The 27,834-nt window shown below is 42.9% G+C and overlaps 1 protein-coding gene across 4 annotated transcripts in view; it reads left to right on the top strand.

Moving 5' to 3' along the window:
- Positions 1 to 27,480, top strand: part of N4BP2 (NEDD4 binding protein 2) — a 225,373-nt gene extending 197,893 nt beyond the window's left edge. For all 4 annotated transcript variants that reach the window (XM_033947102.1, XM_033947095.1, XM_033947076.1 and 1 more), the window contains 2 exons: positions 15,528 to 15,651; positions 25,054 to 27,480. In XM_033947102.1, the coding sequence (XP_033802993.1) occupies positions 15,528 to 15,651; positions 25,054 to 25,099 (170 nt within the window). In that variant the 3' untranslated portion in view covers positions 25,100 to 27,480. The remainder of the gene's footprint in view (positions 1 to 15,527; positions 15,652 to 25,053) is intronic.
- Positions 27,481 to 27,834: the final 354 nt, after the last annotated feature.

Below are 27,834 nucleotides of genomic sequence, written 5' to 3'. Positions count from 1 at the left end.
AGCAGAAGTAGCTATTGAGTAGTTCGACTTTATCTGAGTCCGAGTCTACAAAGTTACCGTTAGGTTTCCTTAGGCGTACAATCCTGTCTGTGTTCTTTTTTCTGTCGCTAAGATACCTGAAAAAGGATTTCTCCCCTTTTTTAACATGCCTAGCTATATTTTCTTCCATCCGGAGTTTGGCATCCCTGTTATAACAGTTATAGATTTCACCAGATAGGTTTCTTTAGCTTCCGGTCATTGTGATTGTTTGTAGGATACAAATGCTCTTTTATTTTGCTTTTCTAGTTCCGAGATCTCCGTGGAGAACCACTGGGGTCTATTATTTCTCCGTTGTATACTCACGGTTTTTATGTAGAGGTTGATTGCTTCCTGCAGGGTAGATTTTAGAGCTGTCGTGTCCAGCTCTAGCAGGATACATATTTCAAATCTGATCTATTCTAATTGCAAGATAGAAATAAAAAAATTTTTTTCTACCTTTGTCGTCTCTGGTTTCTGCTTTAATCGTCTTTTCACTCTCTTCCATCCATCATCTGCCCTCTGTCTCTTCAATCCAGCATCTGCCCCTTCCATCCACTGTATGCCCTCTCCCCCTTCCATATGGTATCTGCCTTCTTTCTATGCCCCTTTCCATCCAGCCTGTGCCCCCTCTCTCCTTTTTACATGATTCATTCTGCTCTCTTCATTTTTATCTCTCCTACACCAAATTTAACATCTTTGTCCCTCTCTCCTTATTTCTCATTTGACCCTCTTCCCAGCATCAATCTCTCTCTACTTTCTCATTCCTCTGTCTCTCCCCTTTCCCTCATCTGATCTCTCCATTCCTTCCTGACTCCGACTCCTCCTCTAATCTCCCTGCCAGCTGTTTCCTTCCAATTTTCCTCCTCCCCTGTCCAGCAGTACCCCTTCTCCCTTTCCTCCTCCCCTTATCCAACAGTAACTCTCTTCCCTTCCCTTTCCCTTTCCCTCCCTTGTCCAGGAGTACCCCTTCGCCCTTCCCTCTTTCCCTCTCCAGCAAATGTTTCCTCTCTTTAGGCTAGTGGCAGCTCTGTGTGCTTTTAACTTCAGCACACAGCTGCCCTTAAGCAATAGTTTAGCCGCGGTTTCATGAGGCAGCCTCAGGGCCTTTGGTAGGCCAGCCCGCTTTGATGATGTGATGTGGGCTGGACTACCAAAGGCCCGAGGCTGCCTCATGAAACCGCGGCTAAACTACTGCTTAGGGGCAGCTGTGTGCCTAAGTTAAAAGCACGCAGAGCTGCCGCTGCTTGTCTGGAGGTGCGGAGACAAAGGCAGGAGCAGGAGGCATATGTGGCAGGAGTCCTGGCGGTGGAAGGCAGAAGTCCCAGCATAGCGATAGCAACAGGAGGTTGCATGTCAGCTGACGCCGGCACGTTTTGTTGCAGCGGGGACCCGAATCCTTTATGGACCGGCAAGATTTTTTTGTGGACCGACACCGGTCCGCGGACTGGCGGTTGAAGAACAGTGGGATAGAGGATGTGAGCTAGATGTGGTGTATTTAGATTTTAGTAAAGCCTTTGACAGCGTTCCACACAGACATCTACGTCTAATAAATAAACTGAGTGCCCTTGAGATGGGTCCCAAAGTGATGTGCTGGGTCAGGAACTGGTTGAGTGGAAGACGACAGAGGGTAGTAATCAATAGAAATCGCTCTGAGGAAAGGGATGTTACCAGTGGTGTGCCTCAAGGTTCTGTTCTTGGGCCTGTTCTTTTTAACATTTTTATAAATGATATTGCTGAAGGGTTGTCGGATAAGATTTGCCTCTTTGCGGATGATACCAAAATCTGCAATAGAGTAGACACACCGGATGGTGTGAATAACATGAAGAAAGACCTGGCGAAGCTTGAAGAATGGTCTGAAATTTGGCAGCTAAATAGAAATTCAAGGTCATGCATTTGGACTGCAAAAACCCAAGGGAACAGTAAGTTTAGGGGGTGAAGAACTTATGGGTGTGATTGTATGTGATGATCTTAAGGTGGCCAAACAGGTTGAAAAGGTGACAGCGAAAGCTAGAAGAATGCTAGGTTGCATAGGGAGAGGTATGACCTCATTTAGAATATTGAGTACAATTCTGGAGGCTGCAACTTCAAAAAGATATAAAAAGGATGGAGTCGGTCCAGAGGAAAGCTACTAAAATGGTGTGTGGTCTTCATGTTAACCCTTTCAGGACCAAGGGACATATTTGTCCCATAACTTTAAAATCCTATAAATTTTGATTGGGATAGTCTACAGTTCTAAATTTGATATGTACGGATTCCATATGATACTGCCTTTATGTAAACAAACTGGTTCCGACATTCATTCATTAGCGTTGTTGCCAGATTGACGAGAAGATTCACTTGCCACCCTGTCCATAAGCCAGAAGTTTGATTTTTTAAATAAAAATAATGATATTTCACAAAAAAAATCAATTTTTTGGCATCTGCAAGCCCTTTTTACCATAAAAATGTCGTCAAAACCACAAAAATTGGCCTACGATCCTTATGGTCCTGAAAGGGTTAAGGCGTTTGGGGACAGACTTAAAGATCTCAATCTGTATACTTTGGAGGAAAGGGGGGAGAGGGGAGATATGATAGAGATGTTTAAATTTAAAAAATTGCAAAAAATGTCACTCACCTGCAGTGGGCCACCTCTTTAAGATCCAACATTGAAATTCAAAAACAGGTGGAGAAAAAGCCTCAAAAACGTTTTTAGCATGCAGAAATCATTGATGATTCACAGCTGGCATTCTTTTCTTATCATGGGCAAAAAAACTCACCCGCAGCACAATGTAACAAGATCTTAAAAGGGGAAAACCTCACTACTGTGTACAGCATTTTTAATTCTTTTTTAATATATAAATTAAAATTTTTAGAATACATTTTTATAAATATATGAAATGCAAAGTTCCAAATACAAAATCGCTGAAAAAGGAAGCAAAATATTTAGCTCTGGCGCCAGAGGACGGAACTAGAAAGGATTCACTGGTACAAACTTTTTCTTCTTTTTCCCCAACGGCAAACATAAGCCTCTCCCAGTACACAGTCAATTCAACGACAGAGCCAAAACCTCCAACAAGCACTCGTTTCACCAACACATTTGGTTTTTTCAGGGATTCTCAGAAAAGCTTACAACAGCCATACAGATTCTCCTTAAGAAATTATCCAAATAGCTTCCAGCAGCACATTTGAAGCTGATGTGAAACTATTTGGCTGCTGGAAGCTATTTTGGAGAACTTTTGATAGTCTCCACAACATCATCCCTTTCAGATGCAGCTCCACTGGATGACACCAGCATGCAGAAGTCTGCGCTGGTGGCTTCAGGGAGAGGCTGTCTGCCAGGGCAGGTTTCTTCAGATCTTAGAGTGGCTAGCTCTTATGACAGATCCTAGCTTGTCAGGTTAGGGTGATCACTGCAGGGACTGCTCTATTCAGGGGCAGTGATCTCGACAATGGTGGTGTTCGATAAATCATTTGGGGCTTCAGGTGATTTGCCTGGCGTTACTCTCTTCCAGCCCACTCTGGAAGGAACAGTGGTGTGTGTGGTCTCACAACGTCACGGCGGTGGCGTATATAATTCACCAAGGGGCACAAGAAACGCTTCTTTGGGCCAGGAGGCTCGCATGTTCTTTTGCCGGGCGGAGTTACGTCTTCTATCTCTTTCAGTGGTGCACAGGGCAACAGTCAACAGACCTTTCAGGATAGGTCTTTTATGTACAAGCAAGCAAACAGCAAACTTGGCTGGACAACTACATAAATTGAGCTAAACTGACCTACAACGCGATCAGGAAAGCCACAAAAACTGCCTTATTTGATAGATTTATCACCTAAACAATAACTACACTAAACCATTTCTATTACTTCTAATATGTCCACGCTTGCATATAATGTTGTATTTTTAACAAACTGTACATTGTAATTCACTGTTTTAAGAACCTGCATATTGTAATTGCTGATTGTCTGCATATTGTAACTCGCTGATTGTCCAGCTCTCTTCAGTGTGAACCGCCTAGAAGTCACTCGATTATGGCGGTATAGAAAAATAAAGTTATTATTATTATTCAGTCGACAAGTCCTGGACCTGGGAGAATGGTCCCTCTCATAGAAAGCGTTTCCTTCGGATTGTACAGTGCTGAAGTTATACCCAGATGGACTTGATGGGGTCAATAGAGAACTCTAGGGTCATACGCGTTTTCAGTCATCAAACAGGGCATGGAAACTTAGGGCTGGACACCTTAGTTTAGCCCTGGCCACCTCACAAGCTCCTTTATGTGTCCCCTCCATGGTCTCCAGTTGGTTAGGTCATTCACCGGATATCCTAGTTTCATGATTTGAGTTGCTCCAGATAGGCCTCGCCATCCGTGGTTTGCAAATCTCATCAGTCTTCAGTGGGACAAGAAGCTCAACCTCCCTCTCCCTGGCAGCCTTGTTTCCCTCTCGTTACTCCCTATCTCCCTACCCTTCCTTTTATTTTTATTTATCATCGTAATTAAAATTTCCCTATCCCCCAAAACCTCTCATTTCTAATCAGGCATAATTCGTCATAGCTTTAGGTTTACCCTCTTTTTATTTTATCCCACCTAAATCAAAAATTATATTAGACCTTTCTAATTTTTAATATTGTAAACCACCCAGATACATGTGAAGGTTGGTATATCAAGCCATGAATAAACTTGAAACCTTCTCAGTCAGGGTCCGATGCCCATGGAGAATCCACAGCACTTTGGTCTTCCGGCATGGCTCTTGAGCACTCAACTTTGCTGAAGTGCAGTTCTTCAGATGTACTTCTCTCAACACTTTTGTGGTCACAGAAACCCTCTACTATGGCTTCTTAAGCCAAAGCTTGGAAAGCTTTCTAACAGTGGTATGCTAAGGACCAGGTGGAGTTTGAGAGTGCTCCCATTTCAGTGGTCCTAACTTTTCTTCTGGCAGGTCTAGTGAAGGGTTTAACAGTGGCCTCCCTTAAAGTTCAGATTTCAAGCCTTTCATTCTTCAGAACACGCAGCAGCTCTAGTTTGCTTACTGCTTATTCAGATGTGACCAGATTTATGAGACGGCACTGCGTTTGCAGCCTTCCTTGCGTCCTCCTTTCCCTTCATAGAATCTTAACATCGTTCTTCAGGGCCTTGGGGAAGCCCTATTTGAGCCACTGAAGAATGCTATTCTTCTGGATCTGATTATCAAGACTGTCTTTCTGGTTGCCTTTGTCTTGGCACGGTTTATTTGGAACTTCTGGCTCTTTCCTGCAGTGAACCCTTTCTCTGTATTATAGATGTGGGAGTTGTTCTCTGTATTGTACCTTCTTTTCTACCGAAGGTGGTTTCCGCCTTCCATGTCAACCAGGAGGTTCATTTGCCTACGTTTCCACAGGATCAGAGCGAAAGGATGAGATCTTACCCAAGTTGGATATCAGAAGAGTCTTGATCCACTATTTGGAAAGGACTAATGATTTCCGGCTTTCTGATTACCTCTTTGTCCTGACAATTGCACCTCGCCATGTTCTGCTGGCATCCAAGTCTTTAATCGCTTAATGGATTCACCTGGTGATTTCCGAGACATTCATCGCCTGCGGCAAGCAGCCATTGGTTTCTCTTAAGGCTCACTCAACTAGAAGTCTTGCTGCGTTGTGGGCAGAGTCTTGAGTGATTCATCCAGATGAACTTTGCAGAGTGGCTACTTGGTTCTCTCTTCATACCTTTATCCGATTTTACCGAGTGGATGTGGCAGCTTACTCTGATGCCGCTTTTGGGACCTCGGTGTTGAGAGCATGCTTTTCTGTCCATTCTTTGGTATGTCACCTAGCGTATGGAATCCGGAAGGGATATAACAGAATGGAAGATTAGGTTTTTACCTTCGATACGGAAGAGCCCATTTGCATGGCAGTGTTGGAGACTACTAGAAAGCTTGCTAAAGACCGAGATAAGCCCTTTTGATAATCTGCTGCTAAAATTCATGCAGGCTAAATCGTCGGAAACAAGCTTAGCGACCGCATTAAAGTTTTGAGAATCTGGGCCTGATTTACTAAAGTTCCTTTGCTCGGACACAGAATAGGAAAAGAGCCTTAGTAAATCAGTTTCTAAAAAAATTATTGCTGATCAGGGAGAAATGCCCATCTCCCCCACCCCAATAAATTCACTGGGAATAATAGTGTAGGGATAGGGAATAAGCGAGAGAGATCTCAACTGCTGGATCCTAAGTTTCTGGATTGGCTCAAAGATTTAATAAATTTGTTGAGACCTAGTCCAAAAACACTGCTATGTTTTGTCATAGTTCCTACTCATAAATTGGATGTTAAGATACCATTTGGTTCTCAGTGCTGATAAGACCATAATGTGCTAGATGATAGGTTCTTTCTCTCTTTCAAGTATGCCTTTGCAGTTGTTTTCTCAAATAGCCAAAATCATTCAAATACTGTCATTCCATATGTATATTTCACAATTCTAACATTTGTATTAGCGTGATTGCAAGGTTTTCAAAAGTGCCAGCTGATAGCCAAGTGTTTTCAATGGCTAATATTCAACTTGTTGGCACTGGCCTCCTCATGAGACCTGCATAATTCTATTTTTATGCTCTATTGTGCTCTGTGCAAATAAATATTTAATGCTTTAACTTATTTAATACTAGAAAAGTTAAAAACTAATCTAAGCATGTATGTTGCTTATATCGGGAAGGGACTGTTGTTTGGCATTTCCATTACAGCATTATATTTTTTCTGTTATTTAGGTATTTTAGTTAACTCTAAACTTTCCTTTCATGAACAAATGTCATTAAAAAGAGGGTCACAGGGAGCAGTGCTGGGCTTGAACCTGCAATCTCAGGGTGCTGAGGCAGCAATTCTAACCACTAGGCCACTCTTCCACTCCAATTCTAGAATTGATTTTTGCAATACTATATACACAGCTTTACCAAAATTGGAATTAAAAAGATTACAGACTTTACAAAACACTGTGGCTCACATCCTCAAAGTATACAGATCAGACCAAGCTAGACCACTATTAGTACAGTTATATTGGCTTCTAATCTTGTGATAATTTCATTTAAAATACTTTTGTCTTGTTCACAAAATATATTACTGTGGTGTACCATTTTACTTGACCAATTTGACAATTCCTTATATACCCAAGGAATATCTAATCTAATCTGGAATTTCTTAGTCACACTATGTCCAAACAGATTCAAGGCGACTTACAATTTGAAAATTATTGTCATACAAATTGGTGCATTGCAAACAGAATAGGAGAAGATATTGTTCTATAGGGAGATAGGAATTGATGAATTTAGAACAGTGCAGAGGTTGGCAATAGACTTGTGTTGGTAGGTTTCATAGTATAGATACAGATGCGTAGATCCATAGTGTAGGATTTAGCCTTACTCCTAGATGTGCTGTTCACCCAAAATAATATCACAGTTACTGTCTGTGGATGATGAAACAATTCCAAGTAGAGAAGAGTTTGTTGGATGGCATCAGGATAACTTAATCTGGAAGAGCAACCTTTCTTAAAAGAAACCAAGGACAACTAGAAACCTCTTTCTGACAGAAAATTATAGTATAAAAGAGCTTGAGCAGGGAAATGCATACAGATATCTAGAAGGAATGACTCTGAGAATGAGATAATTAACCCTATTAAATATCCTGCCAGAGCTGGTATTAGACTGCGAACGTGAGCTAGAATTTAACAGAGAGAGGAAAATACCTTTTTATTTGTTTATTTTTACACCACAGCGCCAGTATGAGTAGGAGAAGGCAAAGGGGATGAAGAGGCTATAAAATAAATCCAATTTGGCAGGAAAATCGATACAATAGGCTGCATTGAATCAAAATATTTTTTTCCTGAATTGGGCAGTACTAGTATGCAGGTCACAGGATAAACTGTTGTACTTTTGAGCTCAATTGCATTATATGACCAGTAATTCACTTTGGTAATAATTTGACCTAGATATACCCTTTCTTGTACAATCCCTCTGGAAGTTGAACTCGTAGGTTCTTGTATGTCTGATAGCTTCTGCTGCAGGGCTACTAAAACTTGTTCCCTCCTCTTTGGGCTACCTGCCCGGGAGCTTTATGTCATGCTCAGTTTTGATCCTGCAGCTTCACTGCATGGTTGAAACCAGTCTATTCTGCTCGTGATTTGTTTTCAATTCATAGTCTTTTGGGATTTATTTTTGGGTTTACCCACGTGCTACGGATCAACTCTGTGCGAGTGATCCTTCAGCGGGAGATCACAGACATTTTAAATTTTGTCTGCTTTTGGAGGGTGCTCTGTAAGCTTAACCTGCAGTAAGCCCTCTGGACAGCCTGCAGATTGGATTGGGTCTCTGGGATCGGGAGCCATCTCTCCCCTGATTCGTCCGCAAAGGGGTAGAGCGCAGGCTGCTGCGGTTCCGTGGCAGTACGCCAGGATCGGATCCGCGCCTCTTCCTTAATTTCCCTTAGGGGTCCTTGTGTTCATGATCTGAGGTGACAGGGGAGGTGAGGCAGTCAGAAGACCTGAAAAATCCAGTTTAATCAGTTCCTGAGGTACTGATCTCCTTGCTTGTACTGTGTATTGCAGCCTGCCATAGACTGTCATTGCAGCATATGTCTCTGTAGTATCTGTGAGTCACAGAGTTTGCTGATTTTGGAGGGTGCTCAAATCAGGGTTTTAGGGGGTTTCCCTGCATGCCCTGGTTCCTCCCCCCAACACCTATAAAATTCTAAAATCGCCATTTTTTTGCATTTTCCTACGTTTTTAACAGCCAATTTTTAGTCAAAATCAGCACCCCTGGCGGTCATCTTCGATTTTCTTCAAAGTTTTTAAAACTATATTTTTTGGTCTTAGAAGCTTTGTTTTTGCTTCAAACTTCAGAGATGGCCACCTCAGGACAGGATGGTATGGATTCATGCCGTAAATTTTGCAGATGCCTGACGGATTCGCAGCCGTGTATCATGTCCACTGCGTCCCGTGAGGGGTGTGAACCGTGCGCGGATCCCGTACTATCCTCCGGGGAGGCCCTGCTTTCCTCCAATTCTGCCGGAGACGCGATTCCAGCGTCCGGGACGCCAAAATTGGGCGAGGAGGGTGCTCCGCAAAACGCAAGCGCAGTTCCGGAGAAAAGTCTCATAAGTTTTCAAAACATTCCAGATCTGAGTCCTGCAAATCGGCTCTGGCTGCCGGGGACTATTTTCCGCCGGAATTTGTGGGTATGATGTATCAGGCTTTCATGAGAAAGCGAGCAATGCCTGTGTCTGGCTGTCAGACTCTGGTGTGGCAGTCTGTGCAGCCTTTGGATTCCAGCATGTCAGTCTGCTCCCTTACTGGTCCGCTTAAAAGCCAGTGGCAACTTCCCGCTATTGCCTTGGTGCCTGCATCGATTTCTATGCCATTGCTGTCGCATGGCTCTTCGGCGGGCTCCACTAATGTGGGTAGCCTAGCAGATCTCGGGGATTCCCAGAACACTGATTTCCGCTATCTGGGAGAGGATCAGACGTTGCGCAGGCTCTTTAGTCCAGTTGCCTTCCTGATCTTATCTCTGAATCCCTGCGGACATTGAAACTTGATTCAGACTCAGCAGTTCATGCAGAGTGTTCCGTCATGAGTTCTAAGCCCCCGCTTTCCGCAGCATTTCCCGATCATGCAGATTTGGTGGAAATACTCTTGGAGGTTTGGGAGGCCCCAGAGGGTCCCCTGAAGTTCACTAGGACCATGGCTAAATTGTATCCCATGGCTTCGGAATTTTCCAAGCGTCTAGTCCCGCCGAGGGTGGATTCAGCGGTGGCTCAGGTCACTAAATGTACATCTTTGTATCTTACCAAGCATTTACAGGGGTATGCCAAAAGAAATGTTGCTCCCATATTTATAGTCTGTTGACGCATAGAGAGAAATTCTTTCCTCCATTCTTGTGTGGTCTTAGCAACATCAGGGTATATCCATATTTTCTTTTGGCATACTCCTGTAAATGCTTGGTCAGATACTTAGGTGTTAAATATACTTTTTTCTCTCCTAATCATTTGAAGGAATTTCTAGATGTTAAGAAGATCATCAAGGATTGAAGGACAATGGATGTAAAGGGCGCTTGATACATAAGCCTATAGGTTTAACTAATGCCTCTTAATTTTCTCTCATAATTTATTTTTGCTTGCTCACCCCCCCATTATGGTGGTCTAAGAAGGGGATAATCTGTATGAGTGTATAATAAACATAGAAACATAGAAGATGACGGCAGAAAAGGGCTACAGCCCATCAAGTCTGCCCACTCTGCTTACCCACCCCCCTAATGACCCAATTTCCTTATCTTGACCCTCGTAGGGATCCCACATGGGTATCCCATTTATTCTTAAAGTCTGGCACGCTGTCTGCCTCGATCACCTGCACTGGAAGCTTGTTCCAATGATCAACCACTCTCTCTGTGAAGAAATACTTTCTGGTGTCGCCATGAAATTTTCCGCCCCTGAGTTTGAGCAGGTGCCCTCTTGTGGCCAAGGGTCCCTTGAGAAAGAAAATATCATCTTCCACTTCGACACGTCCCATGAGGTACTTAAATGTTTCGATCATGTCTCCCCTCTCCCTATGTTCCTCAAGAGTGTAGAGCTGCAATTTGTTCAGTCTCTCTTCGTACGAGAGACCCTTGAGCCCCGAGATCATCCTGGTGGCCGTCCGTTGAACCGATTCAATTCTGCGCACATCTTTACTGTAATGTGGCCTCCAGAATTGCACACAGTACTCCAGATGAGGTCTCACCATGGCCCTGTACAATGGCATTATGACTTCAGGCTTTCGGCTGACGAAACTTCTATTGATACAACCCAATATCTGCCTTGCCTTAATTTGTAGGTTTGTTTTCCTCCCTGTGTTTGATGGAACAAGATGTATTCTTGTGAAATTTGAATATATAATTTAAAAATAAATAATAATTAAAAAAAAAATGTACATCTTTGCCCTCGAATGGAGGGGTTGTCCTGAAGGATGTCCAGGACCGAAGACTAGATTTTGTCATGAAGCGTCTTTTTGATTCTACTGCAACGGGAGTGTGAGCTGCAGCGGCTACTTCCTTTATGGCCTGGGCATGTCATACTAAACTTCGTCAAGACCCTGAGGAGGTTGTCCTTTGGGATTTCGACTTCCTGGTTTCTGGAGTGAATTATTTGGCAGACGGACTCTATGATATTTTGAAAGTTTTTGCTAAGTTGGGAACTTATTCAGTTTCTGCTAGGAGAATGTTATGGATTCGCCAGTGGTCGGGTGATTCATCATCCAAGGCTACACTGAGCAAATTACCCTTTAAAGGTTTGCTGTTATATGGCCAGGGTTTGGATGACCAGCTTCCTGGCTTTAGGCCTCGTCCGACCAGGGGGACAAGATAGCTGAATTTTCATCCCTTCTGGAGAACCTCTCAGTACATTGGACCCCCTGCGGTGGGACACCGTTTCAGAGCATCCTACAGACCTCGCTTTGGAGGTACAGGGCGCCAACAGCCTTCCAACTCTCGACCTTCTGTCCCTTCCAAGAAGAAATTATGATTCCAGGTCTCTAGGGAGGCCCCCCTCCCCCCGAATCAGGTGGCGGGTTTTGGCTTTTCTTCCAGAATGGCTAAAGATAATCTCGGACCTAGAGGTTCTCAGGGACGGGCTTCGACTTCAGTTTTTCCGGCCAGCAGCGGACTTCTTCCTGTCCTTTCCTGAAGGAAATATGGACAGGGCCAGCAAGGTGCGCACTATGATGCGCAGGTTACTGGATCTGGCGGCCATAGAGCTGGTCCCACGGGACGACTTGGGCTCCGGGAGATACTCAGTTTACTTCATCGTGCCTAAGAAGGACTCCGACATATGCAGACCAATTCAGGACCTCAAAGCTGTGAACACATTCTTGCGAATTCCACGTTTCCGGATGGAATTGGTGTGCTATGTCATAGCAGCAGTGGCACTTGGGGAGTTTTTGACTTCCTTGGATCTCACAGAAGCATATCTCCACATCCTGATATTCCCAGATCATCGGAGGTTCCTGAGGTTTCATGTTCTTGGGAGGCATTTCCAATTCGCAGCGCTCCCTTTCGGTTTGACATCGGCGCCCAGATCTTTTACCAAGATCATGGTGGTGGTGGCTGCCCATCTGTGATCTCTGGGTGTGCTCGTGCATCTGTACCTCAACGACTGGCTGATCAGAGTTTTGTGGGCGCAGGGCCACTTGGTGGTTCGACAAGTGATGTCTTTTCTGGAATGTCTCAGATGGGTGATCAATCTGAAGAAGAGTCGCCTTGAGCTGACCCAGGACTTGGAGTACCTGGGAATCCGGTTCCACACGGGTCTGAACCAGGTATTTCTTCCAGAATCAAGAAAACTCAAACTCGGGAGTGCGATTCAGGACATGTTAGTGGTCCCAGCACCGACGGCCTGGCAGTATCTGCAGGTGTTGGGCCTCATGGTGGCGACCATAGATGTGATTCCATGGGTGAGAGCTCGCCTCTGTCCTCTTTAGTCCTCTCTTCTGATGCGATGGAATCCCCAGAGTGATGCGCTGGGGGTGAAGCTGCCTTGGTTGAGTGGCGCGCAGCAGTATGATGTGGTGGTTGAACCCGGTCACTCTGACCAAAGGGCTCCCTCTGCAGGTCTTGGACTGATTGACTCCGACTACGGACGCGAGTCTCTCCAGATGGGCAGCAGTTTGCATGTCTGTCCCGATGCAGGGCCATTGGATGCCGAGGGAGAACAGATGGTCAATCAATCGACTGGAGCTGCAAGCGATCTGGGTTGCTCTGCTGAGATTTCAAGGGAATCTCCACCAGAAGGCTGTCCATGTGTTCTCGGACAATGTGACGGCTGTTGCCTATGTCAGCTGTCAGGGGGGCACGAGGAATCCCATGCTGGGCTTGGAGGCTCGGATGCTCTTTGCTTGGGCGGAGCGTCATCTCTTGGCTTTGTCTGCAGCTCATGTTGCCAGCATAGACAACATTCAGGCAGACTTCCTCAGTTGTCAAACTCTGGACCAGAGAGAATGGTCCCTGTCTGGACTAGCGTCCGGGGCAATAGTGCACCGCTGGGGTCATCCCACTTTCGATCTGATGACATCATCAAAGAACAGGAAGGCAGACAGATTCTTCAGCCGTAGACAGAAGGTCAGCAGCGAAGGACTCGACGTTCTGGTTGAACCTTAGCCCAGACGGGAACTTCTGTATGTCTTTACCCCGTGGCCCATCATAGGGCACGTGCTGCGCCGGGTGTCCTCTCACAGGTGTCCAGTGATCCTTGTGGCTCCGGACTGGCCCAGGAGACCTTGGTACATGAAGGTTGTCCTCGGAGAGAGGTTGCTCACACAGGGGCCGATTGCACTTCAAGATCTGGACTGCTTTGATCTTACGGCCTGGTGCTTGAGCGGGCAGTCTTGACAGCCAGGGGTTATACCTCTGTGGTTATCGACTATCGGCCTACACAAAAGCCTGGAGGTGTTTTCAGCTTGATGTGCAGGGGTTCTGGTGGACCCTTTGGTACCGTCAGTGGCTCATGTTCTGGACTTCCTGCAGGCTGGCCTCAGGAAGGGTCTGGCGGTCTCTTCTCTATGTGTTCAGGTTGCAGGACTCTCCTGTTTAGGTCCCTCTTCATTCAGGGGTTCTCTGGCATCTCACCCAGATGTCCGATTTTTGAGGGGGGCAGGGAGGCTAAGGCCTCCCTTGCGACAGCCTTGCTCGACCTGGAACCTGAATTTGGTCCTACGCTCCCTGACTCGTCCGCCCTACGAACCCCTGGATGGGATCTCTCTGAAGGATCTTACCATTAAGACCGTCTTCCTTGTGGTGGTCACATCGGTGCATAGCGTGTCGGAGCTTTAGGCTTTGTCGTGCAGAGATCCTTTTCTTCGTATCACGGAGTCTGGTGATTTTGAGGACTGTGCCTTCTTTTCTTCCGAAAGTGGTTTCCTTTTTCCACGTCAACCAGGAAGTTCAGCTACCAGCCTTTGTTACTTCGGGTTCCAAGCGTAAGGACCATGTTTTGCGGTCTCTGGTTGTGCGGCGTCTCCTTTTGAGATACCTAGAGGCCACTAATGACTTCCGTCTGTCGGACCATATGTTTGTCTTGGCGGGCCCTACACGCCGGGTCAACCTGCTTCCAAGGCTACCATCTCACAGTGGATACATGCGGCCATTTCCATGGCCTATGTGGTGGCGGGGAAACAGCCTCCCCTTGGGGTTAAGGCTCATTTTACCAGAGGAATGGCTTCCTTGTCTGAATCTCATGCTGTCTCGCCTAAGGAGATTTGTCGGATGGCCACGTGGGCTTCCCTTCATACTTTTTCCAGGTTTTACCAGCTTGATGTGGCAGCTAAGGGTGATATGGCCTTTGGTTCTTCTGTTCTGGCGGTGGGCTCATCGCCCCCCCCCTGAGGTTTGGGACTGCTTTGATACGTCCCACGAGTTTAGCTTCCAGAGGGATTGTACAAGAATGAAAGATTAGGTTTCTTACCTCTTCTAATCTTGATTCTTGTAAATCTCCTCTGGAGGCTGAACTCCCATTCATCTGTTTTGTTCGATTCGCAGTTCACCTCTTCAGTAACTGGTAAGCTGGATTTCTATCTTTGACCAGCCTCACTAAGAATTACATGCGTATTTCCTTTTGTAAGGGTTATGGGTTGGTGGGGTTTCCGGGAGGGTGCCCCTTCTGATCGTCAGGCTGTGTCTATGTTTCATAAAATTTCCTATGTTTTGCAGTTTTATAATGTTTGCATTCTGTGTTTGATTGCAGTTGGCCTTTTTTGGCCATAGTTTTTAGTGTAATAATTTCTTGAGCAGAATTGACTGGTAGCGGAGTTCCCGCGCCCTCTCTTTTTTCTTCTGTTTCCTGTTCTCATAGATCCTGTTTCCTGTTGTCATAGATCTACCTGGCTTTTCTAGTAACTTAGCATGACAAGAAGCTCCCGGGCAGGTAGCCCAAAGGCAAGGGAACAAGTTTTAGTAGCCCTGCAGTAGAAGCTATCAGACATACAAGAACCCACGAGTTCAGCCTCCAGAAGAGATTTACAAGAATCAAGATTAGCAGAGGTAAGAAACCTAATCTTTCAGACTGTTGGTGATAACTTTTCTCTTAAATTGACACATGTGTATGTGTATGGACAGCAAAAATTATGAGATTCAATCTAGGATTTTACCTATACAGGTAGTCGTCGACTTATGACCTATCCAAGTTACGACTGTTCGACCTTACGACGTGACTTCCACTCTCCGAATCTTGCTACGCAGCTTTAAGATGATTAAAATGATTAAAATATCATTACCCAGTCTAATATTCTTGCTTTAATTTAACATAGGCCGACTTACGTCCACTTACGACCTATCAGTCGGAACCAATTGCGGTCGTAAGTCGACGACTACCTGTATACACCAGCTTGGCCCTCCTGGGGGAGGGAAGATAGTAGGTGGCTAAAATCATGAATGAAAAGTTGAGAAAGCACATGTTCAGCAAAACTGATGTGGCACCTGACTCCCGAAAATATAGATACAAAGAACTGTTGAAATCCTTAACTGCTTGACAGAAAAGAAAATATTTAACCAAATTGTTCTTATACCAGAGTACAAGCACACTGCTAGTAAGCCCTATCTCTCAGTGATTACGGGAAGAGGAAACCATAGCCAGGGAGGAGTTGCTCGCATCAGACCGGCTGTAACTGATTACCTCACAAACCACAGCTTTAGGTAAGGTTTTAGATTTCTGTTACAGATATTTGAAAACTACAGCTGCTATCCCTTGTTGCTATGTTGTGAGTCTGCTCAGTAGATGTAGCCTAAGGGATGTAGTGAATGGTTCTGGTGCAAGTCTCAGAAAGGAGAATTATCTTCTATATTGGCTGCATTTGTGTGCAGTTCAGCACATCCTAGGCAAAGAAGGGACCAGGAAAATCAGACACTTTTCTTTCAAAAGATATCTTTTTAAAAAATGTTTATTGATTTTTTTTCATTTCAATGACAGCCAAGGAACCAAAGCACAATCCAATCCTACCAGCATGAAAAACAGTAGACCACTCTCATTTATTTTTCTTTTTAAAATTTAAAATAGTCATGTAGTTGGTACTAGCAGCATATTCACCCTTGAAATTTGAAAAGAATTAATGTAAATGTATATCTCCTTTCCATTGACCTCCATGACATTTCCTTGACTTTTTCTTTCAAAAAACGTTTATTAATCCTTTACAGAATCATGCAAGTGGTTTTTAGCATCAGCCGGTGTGCTGAATACTCTGCACTGTTCCAGTGCTCATAGGAATTCTTTGACCATTGGAGCAGTGCAGAGCATTCAGTACGCTGGCCAGCGCTAAAAACCTTTTGCACGGTTTTGTAAAAGGGGGGTGTTTAGTGATGAGAATAAATTTATGTTCAATACTCAGCTCTTATAGTATTGGTACCTTGCTCACTTAACAATGACAGCAAATACAATTACAGATAGACGTGAGGCAATGTAAACCAAATATAGTTTTATCTTAAACTCTTTTAATAGGTCATCAGATGTGCTTTCCATATATGATCACTTTTACGGAAATGTATGCACAGCTTAGGCAATGATTTTATGAACTTTAGTCGTTACCTAGCACTCCTCATTAACTCAATTTACTGTGCTTTATTTATATGTTTTTTTCATACGTTTCTTTTCTGCATTTTATATATATACTTTCATACTACATTTTATTATTAATTATTATCAAAAGTTCTCATTTCATAAATGTGCTAAAAAGTACTTACTTTGCACACTCAGGTTTACTATGTCGGCTGGGGATTGTTTTCCTCCAACATGTTTCGCCCAGTGGCTTTATCAAGGTTGTCCCCTGCAAATCATACAAGATATTATTAAAAACTTTTGTCACCCAAAACGGCACACATTATTTAACTCCTGTAAAAACTTATCAACTCTCTCCACTGTTACACTTATCTCCCTTTCTTTTCTTATATTTTTTCCACGGATGAATTATTTCAACAGGAGGCCAAAGTGCTAAACAGTAGATTCCGTGAATTGGGTTATCCAGCTAAATCCATATATAAGGCCCAAAGAGAACTATTGATAGATAAAAGAAAAAACTGATAAAGAAAGAACTGATAAGGAGGAAACACAGAGGATGGTATGCATCCTTCCATTCTCATATATATCGCAGAGGCTGATTAAATCTGTTAAAGAACATTGGCATGTAAATACAGCTGATTTCCAATGAATTTAGGAAAATGCCCTTAGTAACATGTTTAGTTTATGTTCTTTTACTTTGTTTTGGGCCGATCTAATCTGAATGGACTAGAGGGCATTATGTATTATCTTTTATTCCCCTGTGTTTGACCATTGGCAATAAGCCTTTTACCTTTTATGACCAGGATTGAGTGGTTCTGTGTCGTTTTCTCATCGGGGAATTGCACCTCTTTGTCTGTTGGTGCCTGGTGCTGTGCTGTGTTGCAATGTGATGGGGCGCAGACTGGTGGTGATGTCAGCAGAGGCTTGCTGCATCTTCGGACTGCTCAACTGGGCGGCGAGGGTGCTTGGAGGACGCTGAGCTGGGATGGACACTAGAGCTGCACGTTGGTGGAGAGGATGGCACTGTGTGAATTCAAGCATGTGCGGATGAAGGAGGTGCAGTTTAATCCATCTTGGAGTCAGCCTGCTAGTCTGAGAGGCACTGCAGCAATTGGAAGAAGTTGTGTGCAGATGGTTTCATTCCGTTGTACAGCCAATGGCCATCCGAGCGTCCATGGTCCTGCCTGGGGTTCTTGGCTCTTTCCTGCATCGACGTTGGAGCGTCCTGAAGTCCTGCATAGTTTATTTCCTTTCTGCTTCTCCACCTTTGTTTGCTCAGCCTTCATCAGACTGAAATAAAGCTTGGAACTTTTACTTTTACTGACCTGACTTTATTTATTTTATTTATTTCATTTTAGTTTTTATTTTTGTTGCGTTCTGTTTAATTTTATTGCCTCCTGGTTTTATTCTTTTTATTTTTGCTGGATACGTTCTTACATAAATATAGGGCTCCTTTTACGAAGCCGAGTTAGCGGTTTAACACGCGTAATAGTGTGCACTAATTTTCCAGCTGTGCTAGCCGCTACCGCCTCCTCTTGAGCAGGTGATAGTTTTTCGGCTAGCACAGGGGTTAGCGCTTGCTAAAAATGTGCGTGCGATAAAGCCGCTAATGCGGCTTCGTAAAAAGAGGCCATAATATTTTTTTCATTTTCTCTATTTCCCTAGGCACATTAGCGTAGAATGTGAGCCCATTTGGGACAGAGAGGGAAGTTTCTAAAAGTGCCTTAAAATAATGTAATTTACATAAATTGTAATCCGCTTAGGTTGTAAGCGGAAAAGAAATGTTAAAAATAAATAAACACAGAAAAGAAACATAAACCCAGAAAAAAAACCATATAAATAAAGCACAGTAAATTGGGTCAGTGAGGAGTACTAGGTAACGACTAAAGTTCATGAAATCATTGACTAAGTTGTGCACACATTTCCATGGATTAAAAGTGATCATGTACAGAAAGCATATCTGATGACCTATTAAGAGAGTTTGAGAATAAATTTATGGCATCAAAAGTACAACTCTGCAGCCAAACTACACCCACACTTTGTTTTAATGTATATATTACAATAATAAACACCAGATAATTCAGAGGAACAAAGATATCGTCAAAACAAAAAAAGTAACACATAAGATATACAGCAATTATTCCTTAATTAGGAAAAATTAAGCAAACCTAAAGATAAGAAAGATGAAAATTGGAGAAAGTGCTTGAAAAAAAAGAGAGAATGAGGGAGGTTGCATCTTTCTTGACATTTCAGTTGTTTTGATTTTGCATAATACCTAGCACTGCCCTTTTTATTACTGAAGAAGGTAAGGCTGTGAGTTGCAGACTGCAAGACCTCAAGTAATTATAGATTATTCTCATGGGCATCAATTGTGGTTATTTCTGTAACATAGAGGCTCATGCAGAAAACTTCCACATGGTTAATGCAGGTGTAACTTAGTTTTCTGCAAGGTCAAATAGGAAAATGTTTCTCACATACAGGTGACATCATCCAACGGAGCCCCAGTGCAGATGCTACCTAGCATTCTACAGATTTAAGAAGCCTTGGCAGTGTCCCACCGTGCTTGCACAAGTGCCTTCCTGCTATACATGAGAGAAGCTGTCTTTGTTTTTCCCCATAGCAGAGAGGTCACATTTATCCCTTCCTCTCCCCCTTTTATGAAGCCACATTAAGCTTTTTTTTTTTTTTATCACCGTCCATGGTAGTATTAGCTCAGACACTCATAGAATTCCTATGAGCTTTGGAGCTAATATTGCTGCAGCCAGCGATAAGCCTAATTGCAGCATCATAAAAAGGGGCCTTACTAAGCTCTCCATAATGCTTCTTCAACATTTTGACTTTTTGAGTGACATCTTTTGCAGTACATGGAGAAATTTTCCTCATTGTTTTATTTTTCTTAGTTTCTTCACTTTCCCTTTTATTTTTCTGTAGTGGTTTTGCCACTTTAACTTTTCTTTTCTTTTTTTTTGTGGCTCCAGAGGCCCACTTAGGCCTGAGCATCAGTAAGGTCATTAGCTATTCTGAAATAAAAAGTTTGTACCAGCTCCAGGGCAGTCTAGAGGAGTTTACTGAGTTGGGTGTGTAGTAGCATACTCTCTCTCACTCCAACCTAACCATCCAGCCCTGTCTAGCAATCTTCCTCCTTCCCGCCCCAATACAACTCCCATCCTCCATCAGTAAAAAAAAAAAAAAAAAAAAGATACTTGATAGTCTAGTGGCCCTGTGGGTGGAGGACTCCTGCTCAGCTTAGAGGGAACAGTGCGGCCATCCCCTCTTCACTCTCCTCCCAGACGATGGCAGAGTTCTTCCACGACAAGATTCACAAGATCCACCTTGAATTCTCAACAATGTCACCTCCCCCACCACCCCTTCCAACTGTCCACTCTATCAACCTCCCTTCAACAACCCTTTCTTCCTTTTCTGAAGTTACGGAAGAGGAAACTGATCACCTTCTCTCCTCCTCCAAACCTACCACCTGTTCCTCTGATCCGATTCCTATCTGCCTACTCGGATCCATTGTTCCCTCTGTAATCCCTCCCATCTGTCACATCCTCAACCTTTTTGCTCTCCACTACTACAGTTCCTGATGTCTTCAAACATACTGTAGTTACACACCTCCTTAAAAAGCCCTCACTAGACCCTACATCCCCCTCCAACTACCGCCCTATCTCCCTCCTTCCCTTCTTATCCAAACTACTCAAACGTGCTGTTTATTGCCGTTGCCTGGACTTCCTTTCTTCTCATAATATTCTTGACCCGCTTCAGTCGGGCTTTCACCCTCTCCACTCTACAGAAACTGCTCTTGCCAAATGACTCTACTCTATCCTCATTCTTCTTGATCTGTCTGCTGCTTTCGACACTGTGGATCCCCATCTCCTTCTCAACATGTTGTCCTTGCTGGGATTCCAAGATTCTGCTCTCTCCTGGTTTTCTTCCTATCTCTCTCGTCATACCTTCAACGTATGTTACGGTGGAACCTCCTCCGCCGCATCCGGCTGTCTGTTGGCATTCCCCAAGGCTTTGTCCTGGGCTCTCTCCTCTTGGTACACTGATCTTCTCTCATGGTTTTCAATATCACCTCTATGCTGACGACTTCCAGATCTACCTCTCCACACCAGATATCTCTACAGGAGTTCAAGCCTGAATTTCAGCCTGCCTGTCCGACATTGCCGCTTGGATGTCTCACCGACATCTCAAATTGAATATAACTAAAACTGAACTCCTTAACTTTCCCCCTAAACTCACCTCCCCCTCTCGCTGTTCTCTATTTCTGCGAATAACACTATCTTCCTTCCTGTCTCGTCAGCTCGCAACCTTGGGGTGATCTTTGACTCCTCTCTCTCCTTCTCTGCTCAGATCCAAAAACCGCCAAATCCTGTCGCTACTTCCTCTATAATATTACCAAAATCCATCCTCTTCTCTCTGAACACACTACCAAAACCCTTGTCCATGCTCTAATCACCTCGTGCTTAGACTACTGCAACGTACGTCTCTCGGGCCTCCTGTGCACCTGTCTCTCGCCTCTTCAATCCGTTCAAAATTCTGCTGCACGACTCATATTCCATGAGAGACGCTATTCTTATATTACCCCTCTCCCCAAGTCACTTCATTAGCTCCCTGACCATTTCTGAATACAGTTTAAACTCCTCTTACTGACTTGCAAGTGCAATCACTCTGAAGCTTCCCAATATCTCTCCTCACTTATCTCCCCCTATGCTCCCCTCCCTGTGATCTCCACTCATTGGGCAAGCCCCTCTTATCTGTACCCTTCTCTTCCACTGCCAACTCCCTTCTTTCTTGCTACACCATTATGCCTGGAACAGGCTGCTTGAATCAATATGTTGTGCTCCATCCTTGGCAGTATTCAAATCCAAGCTAAAGACCCACTTTTTTTGAAACTGCTTTCAACTCTTAACTCCCACTCATTGCTGTCAGATACCTATACCCATTGTATCATTTCCTCTACCATAATCTCCTCAACCCTGTAATGTCCAGTCTAAATTAGATTGTAAGCTCTTCTGAGCAGGGACTGTCTTTTGTATGTTAAAATGTACAGCGCTGTATACGCCTTTTCAGCGCTATATAAATAATAAATAATAGTAGTCATAGTAGTGAGCCCCTTCTCCCAACCCCAACTCCAACATCCACAAAAATCCCTGGAGGTCTAATGGCTCCTTCCCCCTCCCTTTCTTCCTCACACCTTTCTTTGTACCCAATTTTTAAAAGAAAAAAATCCCGGGCGTTTAGTGGCACCCCCAACCCTTCCCCAATCCCCTCCGATTCATACCTTAAAAGGGGCAAGGACGATACCCACTCATTCTTCTGGCACTGCCATCTTCAAAATGGTGGTGCCCCACCCTGTGTAGTGCACTCTGGGATGCTCTAGGCAGGGTCAATTTGCCGTATAAGGGAGAAATTCCCTTATATGGTAGACTGGCCCCATACACTACATTGCCATTTTGAAGATGAAAGCACCAGAAGCAGTAACGAGTGAATATATACATGGAGGGGCATAATCAAAAGAAATGTCTAAGTCCGTTTTTGGCCTAAGTCGCTAGTCGCCCAAAGTCGGCTAAGGAAAATGTCCATTCCCGAAAAATACGTCCAAAATATTTTTCCCCCGAAAATCTTCTAGTTGGATGACCAGCTGTTTGATCATTCAGACCACTAAGTCATCTATCGTTATACCCCATTCTCGTCCAAAAATTTGTCCAAGTCAAAAACGTCCAGAACAAGACCTTTTGGACATGGGCAGGATCAGCAAAGTGATGGATTGGACATCCAAACATTGCACCAGAGTACTGGATACCTTACATGGCACTACTGTGAACTTCACAAAAAGGGTGCCACATAAACATCTCACCACAGCTTCCTTATAGGTCATGGTGAGCCCCCCAAAACTTATTAGACCCACCTGTCTACCACTCCAATAGCCCTTATGGCTGCAGGTGCCGGTTATATGGCAGTACAAAAGGGTTTTGAGGGGTGCACATATTTTACCATGAATGTAGTGATTAGAGTGGCTTATGGCCTGGGTCCTCCTCTCCATGGTTCACTATCCCACCCCCAAGACCACTTAAGCCACCTCTGTGCAATTCTACTAGGCTTTCCTATGCCAGACTGCCAGTTGCTGATGTTCTGGAGACAGATGTGTATGTTTTTATTACGATTTTTATGGTGTTGTGGGGGTCAGTGATCACTGGGGCAGTGTGTGTGGGTCTGTACTTTGTGTCTGCAGTGCTTATCTGGTCACTTTGGATACCTTATTGCCACTTAGACTTGTTTTTACATGGCCTAAGTCACAACGTACAACTTCCGTCCAGGCAGCCTCGTAAAATTTTGGTTATACTTGCAGTACAACTAAGTTTAGATCAGCCCACGTCCTACCCAAATCCCGCCCTCACCACTCCTCCTAAAATGCCCCTTTTAGCTCTGGTCGTACAGCAGCACTGACAAGGCCTAAGTCGTTTTTATGTACATCTAAAACCCGTTTCAATTATCGGCACTTGGACAACTTGTCTTTTAGATCATCCAAGTACCGATTTAGGCTGGTTTTTAGACGTATTTATTTTTTTGATTATGAGCCCCATAGTGTTTTATTTGTATATTTGTTTGTATGTCTGATAGAGAGAGGCATTTTCAGTATGACATCTAAATCTGAGATTGGACATTTTGCAGATGGCACACAAAAATCCAGGAGCAAACATGACCATTTTTGAAACAGAAAAATGTCTATCTTTTTGGTTTTGAAAATAGCTATTTCTCAGATGTGCTTGTCCTCAGTGCATCTATCTCTTTGAACCATTTTTGGAAGAAAAAAAAAGTCCAGAAGAAAACCACACACAATAAGCCATTGGTATATAGGTGAGGCCAGCATCTTTACTAAACTGGCCACACAGACATTCCAGCAGAGCAGTGGGGCATCTTAGGGGGCTCTGCAGTGAACTTCACATAAAAAGGACCAGATACACATCTCACTACAACCCCCTTATGTTGTGTGTTGAACCCTCTAAGTCTGCTGGACCCAACTGTATACCACCTCAATAGTTCTTACGTGTCATCTACATGTAGGTACAGTAGGATTTGGGTGGACTTTGGAAAGCTCACATATTCCATAAATGTAGTAAAGTGCAGTATGGGCCTGAGTCCCCATCTCTAACCACTGTACTAGTGCAGGTCTGAAACTATCATAAAGGCAGGTATGTACTGTTTCTTTCACATCTTTTGGGGTTAGAAGAACGGGGTCTGTGACCATTGGAAGAATGTGTATGTATGTGTCACGCCTTCAACCCTCCAATGATCATTTAGTCAGTCTGGGAACTTTTTGGCCCTTATTCAGTGTTAAAACAAGTCTAACCCTAAACATCTAAATTGTGCCTTAACGTTTTCTAAAATGTTCGATTATTGAAGAAAAATGTCCATATCAATAAACCCACTTTAGTCCTGCTCAAACCACACATTTAACATGCCCTATTGAGATATAGATGCACTGTGGACAAGCACCATAGAAATCCATCTAGAATATAGGTTTTAAAAAAAGCGAATTGGTAGGGTTTGGTGAAAAAAATACCCATCTGCCCCATTATGCCAAAGTTTGGACATTTTTCTTTTTTGAAAATGAGCCTCATAGTATATTTATCAAAGTTTTGTTTCATTGTTGTGATTATAATTTTCTATATGTACAAGCATTTGATTTATATAGATATTCCCTGGATTTAACTAATTTGTAATTTAGGGGTCCTTTTATTAAGACACACTAGCTGTTTTAGCTCATGCTGAACGCTAATGCGTCCATTATATCCTATGGATGCATTAGCGTTTAGCACGTGCTACATGAGATTTTCTTATTTTGATTTTTAAATTTTATCTTGTTGGATTTTATTGGTAAATTTGTCTTTTGTTGTAGTTAAACCCATGATGAAGAGTTTGGATACATGGGTATGTCGGGTTGATGTTAGCATAAGTCAGTAAATTTTCCTTGGATTTTCCCATAGGTTTTTTTGTTTGTTTGTTTTTAATTCTCTTTCTATAATCAGCATGCATCCACACCTCTGTTTATGTCTAGTGGTTTATGTCTTTAATCATGTAAAAGTATTTCTTCCCATCATGTGGTTTGTTGAGATCCCCTCACTCAGGAAAAAATTAAATTGTTTATTTTTATTAAGTATTTTGACATTAATAAATATTAAGTATTTATTAAGTATTAAGTCAGTCCAAATGAGATTGTTAGCTCTTCTGAGCAAGGACAGTATGTTGCATGTTGAATGTACAGCGCTGCATATGCTTTTCAGCACTATAGAAGTGATAAATAGTAGTAGTAGTGCCAGACTCTCCAGAGATGTACCAATAGTCTTGGATAGTTATTTTGTGGCACAGTCTGGTACCAGAAGGGGAAAGTAGGAGATTGCTGTCAATCTCAGTCAGTATTTTTTGCCTTGCTTTGATGGGACCCATCCTGTTTTTATAGCCAGCTTTGAGAATGAGAAAGAACTCCCTTTTTCTGAAGTCTGCAAACCTAACTCATGTCTGTATTTTTGTTTTCACAGGTTCACAGAACCAAAACCAGGGGTGCTGCAAGTTACACTGAAATAAATACACTGATGTGTGAGCATTCAGAACTGCATTTTTCATCATGAAAGCATAAAACCAGTCAGAGTAATTGTCATTTCCCATTTACATCTGTCTTTAGAGTACAAGTCAATACTAGAGTATTTTGGATTTTTTAAAGACCTAGAGTTTTCTAATAATAGTTTGGTACTTTTTACTTAGGCTATTTTAGTTTGTTTTTAATTCTGGCAAAAAGAAAATCTCCAGCCATGAGTGCCAGTGCAAGGTAGTGCATGTAAGACAAGAAGTGTAGAGGAAAGAAAACACAGCTTTGGTGCCCTGAATGCTGACTGTTCTCTGAAATCTTGTGCAGTGTGCCACACTAGGCATATATATTCTGTTTTGGAAACTTGTGCAGCAATACGTATTAATCTAGAAACCTCAGTAGTGGTGTTAAAAAATGCCTCAGATGAAAAATGTTCCAGCAGCATATAAAAAATGAATTACCACACAAAGGTTTAGTACATCTAGATTTTTTTTTGCTTAGGGAGTGAAAGTTCTAGGCCCCAGAAGCTGACATGTGCCTTATGTGTGTTGGGGCATTTTAACATGCATTTTTAATTCAGCTACATGTAAATGGGAAAGGAAATCTATTGCTCCCAATTTTCCTGTGCTGCCTTAATGTGTTTATAAATATTTTGTATCTGGGGCAGCCAACTCATGCATTATAAATTTCAAAGTTGGTTTTCTTGGCAAGGAGAGCCTGTCCTTTTACTTTTTTATTTCTTCCCTGCCACAATATTATGTTAAGTATTTCATGTCCAGAAATCTAGCAGAGTATTCTTAACTAAGTAATCATTTTAGTAGGTGAAATTAGTTTTTTTTTTCAATTGTTAAAGTTGATTTCAAGTTATGTAAATCGCTTTTCATCTTAAATGATGCCAGTTGAAGGAGTATGCAGTGCTTCAGGCAGGTACATCGTACACCCTACTTATGGAATATCATTTGCACAGAAACAGGAGATGGAAGACCTGGTTGCTGTTAATAAGGGCGCTGCGGAACCCTTATTATAAGAAGACAGACCTCACACAGAATCTGTTTCTAAAATAAGTAGATTTATTATAAAGCAAATGACAGCTTAATCAAAGTCAAAGTACAGCGTTCTGTGTCAAGCAGAGATAGATAATTGACCACAGCTGCAGTCTGTGGAAAAGTCCCTGTCTGCTCTAAGTTCCCTTTTTACAACTACTTTTATCCTTTTTCAAAGGCATCGTAGTGTTGCTAAGCTAATATGATTGGCAGTTTATCCTGGTATCTTAATTGATATATTAATTAATTGGCTATATCTTTACTCTCTTAATTGGCTTTTCCGACGTATATCATTAGCATTTACGCATGCCATTTCCAAACTTGGGTGGTGGCCGAAAACCACCTGCCTTATCTGTTCCCAACACCCTGTCTTTGGGGGCTTTTTACTAAAGTCATCTGAGCATGACCTTTGTCTCTCTCCCTCCCCCCCCCCCCGGCATGTCCTTTCTTTTCTTCCTCTCTCCATCACTGCTATCAGTGCTGTGGTCACGGCGTACATGCGCATCTGTTTAACCAGGCCAGTCTGGTATAACTTTATAACTGTCCCTTTCATGCACCAGCATAGCAGCAACTTGTGCACACTTCTGCTTTTCTGTCTGCTTAGCTCCTCTATCTTGATGACAGTCTTGCTCTGGAGTTGCTACATAATCCAGAGAAGCAGCATGTTTGCAAGGCTTGAAAGAAAGTCTGTTAAAACAGAAGGCACACAAAAAGCTATGATAGAGTGTCCATTATGGTGCTTGACCTGTTCTTCTTCTGTAAAGATGGAGGGTCCCACAGGGGTCTTTCCTCAATATAGTGCATGAAATAGAAAAACTAAAATCTTAGAGGGTTTTTGCTGAGAAAAACTATTTTGAATTCTTGAGAAATACTGTGATTGTAAATTATTCTCTCTGCTCCTGGTAGCAGTACAACTTAGTGGGTTCTGTGTGCCATGATGAAATGATCCTGACAATATAATATTTATCCCTTTGAAAATGCTCTTACTACAGAGTTAACTTCTACAGCAATCACGCTATTATATTTTGTTACAGTAAGAACTAAAACATGATTATCCCAAAGAAGTTAAAAAAAATTCTACAGGAAACCTGATTGTCATAAATTCACACTCTTACGCAGTCATTTTACAGAGATTACAAATAGTCATCAAATGGTATTGTCTTAGATTTTGTAATGAGGGACTTTCAAATTTCATTGTAGAGAAAATGAGTTTTAGGTATACTTAGGGCTCCTTTTACTAAGCCGCATTAGAGCCTTAACGCACAGAATAGCGCGCTAGACCTTAACCCTTTCAGGACCATAAGGATCGTAGGCCAATTTTTGTGGTTTTGACGACATTTTTATGGTAAAAAGGGCTTGCAGATGCCAAAAAATTGATTTGTTTTGTGAAATATCATTATTTTATTTTTTTTAAAATCACACTTCTGGCTTATGGACAGTGTGGCAAGTGAATCTTCTCGTCAATCTGACAACGACGCTAATGAATGAATGTCGGAACCAGTTTGTTTACATAAAGGCAGTATCCTATGGAATCCGTACATATCAAATTTAGAACTGTAGACTATCCCAATCAAAATGTATAGGATTTTAAAGTTATGGGACAAATATGTCCCTTGGTCCTGAAAGGGTTAACGCCAGCATTGAGCTGGCATTATTCTAGAAGCGTACCACGTGGTTTAGCATGCAGTAAT

This window comes from Geotrypetes seraphini, chromosome 1 (assembly GCF_902459505.1).
Source record: "Geotrypetes seraphini chromosome 1, aGeoSer1.1, whole genome shotgun sequence".
Classification (NCBI taxonomy): Eukaryota; Metazoa; Chordata; class Amphibia; order Gymnophiona; family Dermophiidae; genus Geotrypetes; species Geotrypetes seraphini.
Note: the sequence above shows the minus strand (reverse complement) of the source record. Positions and strands in the feature narration are given on the sequence as shown.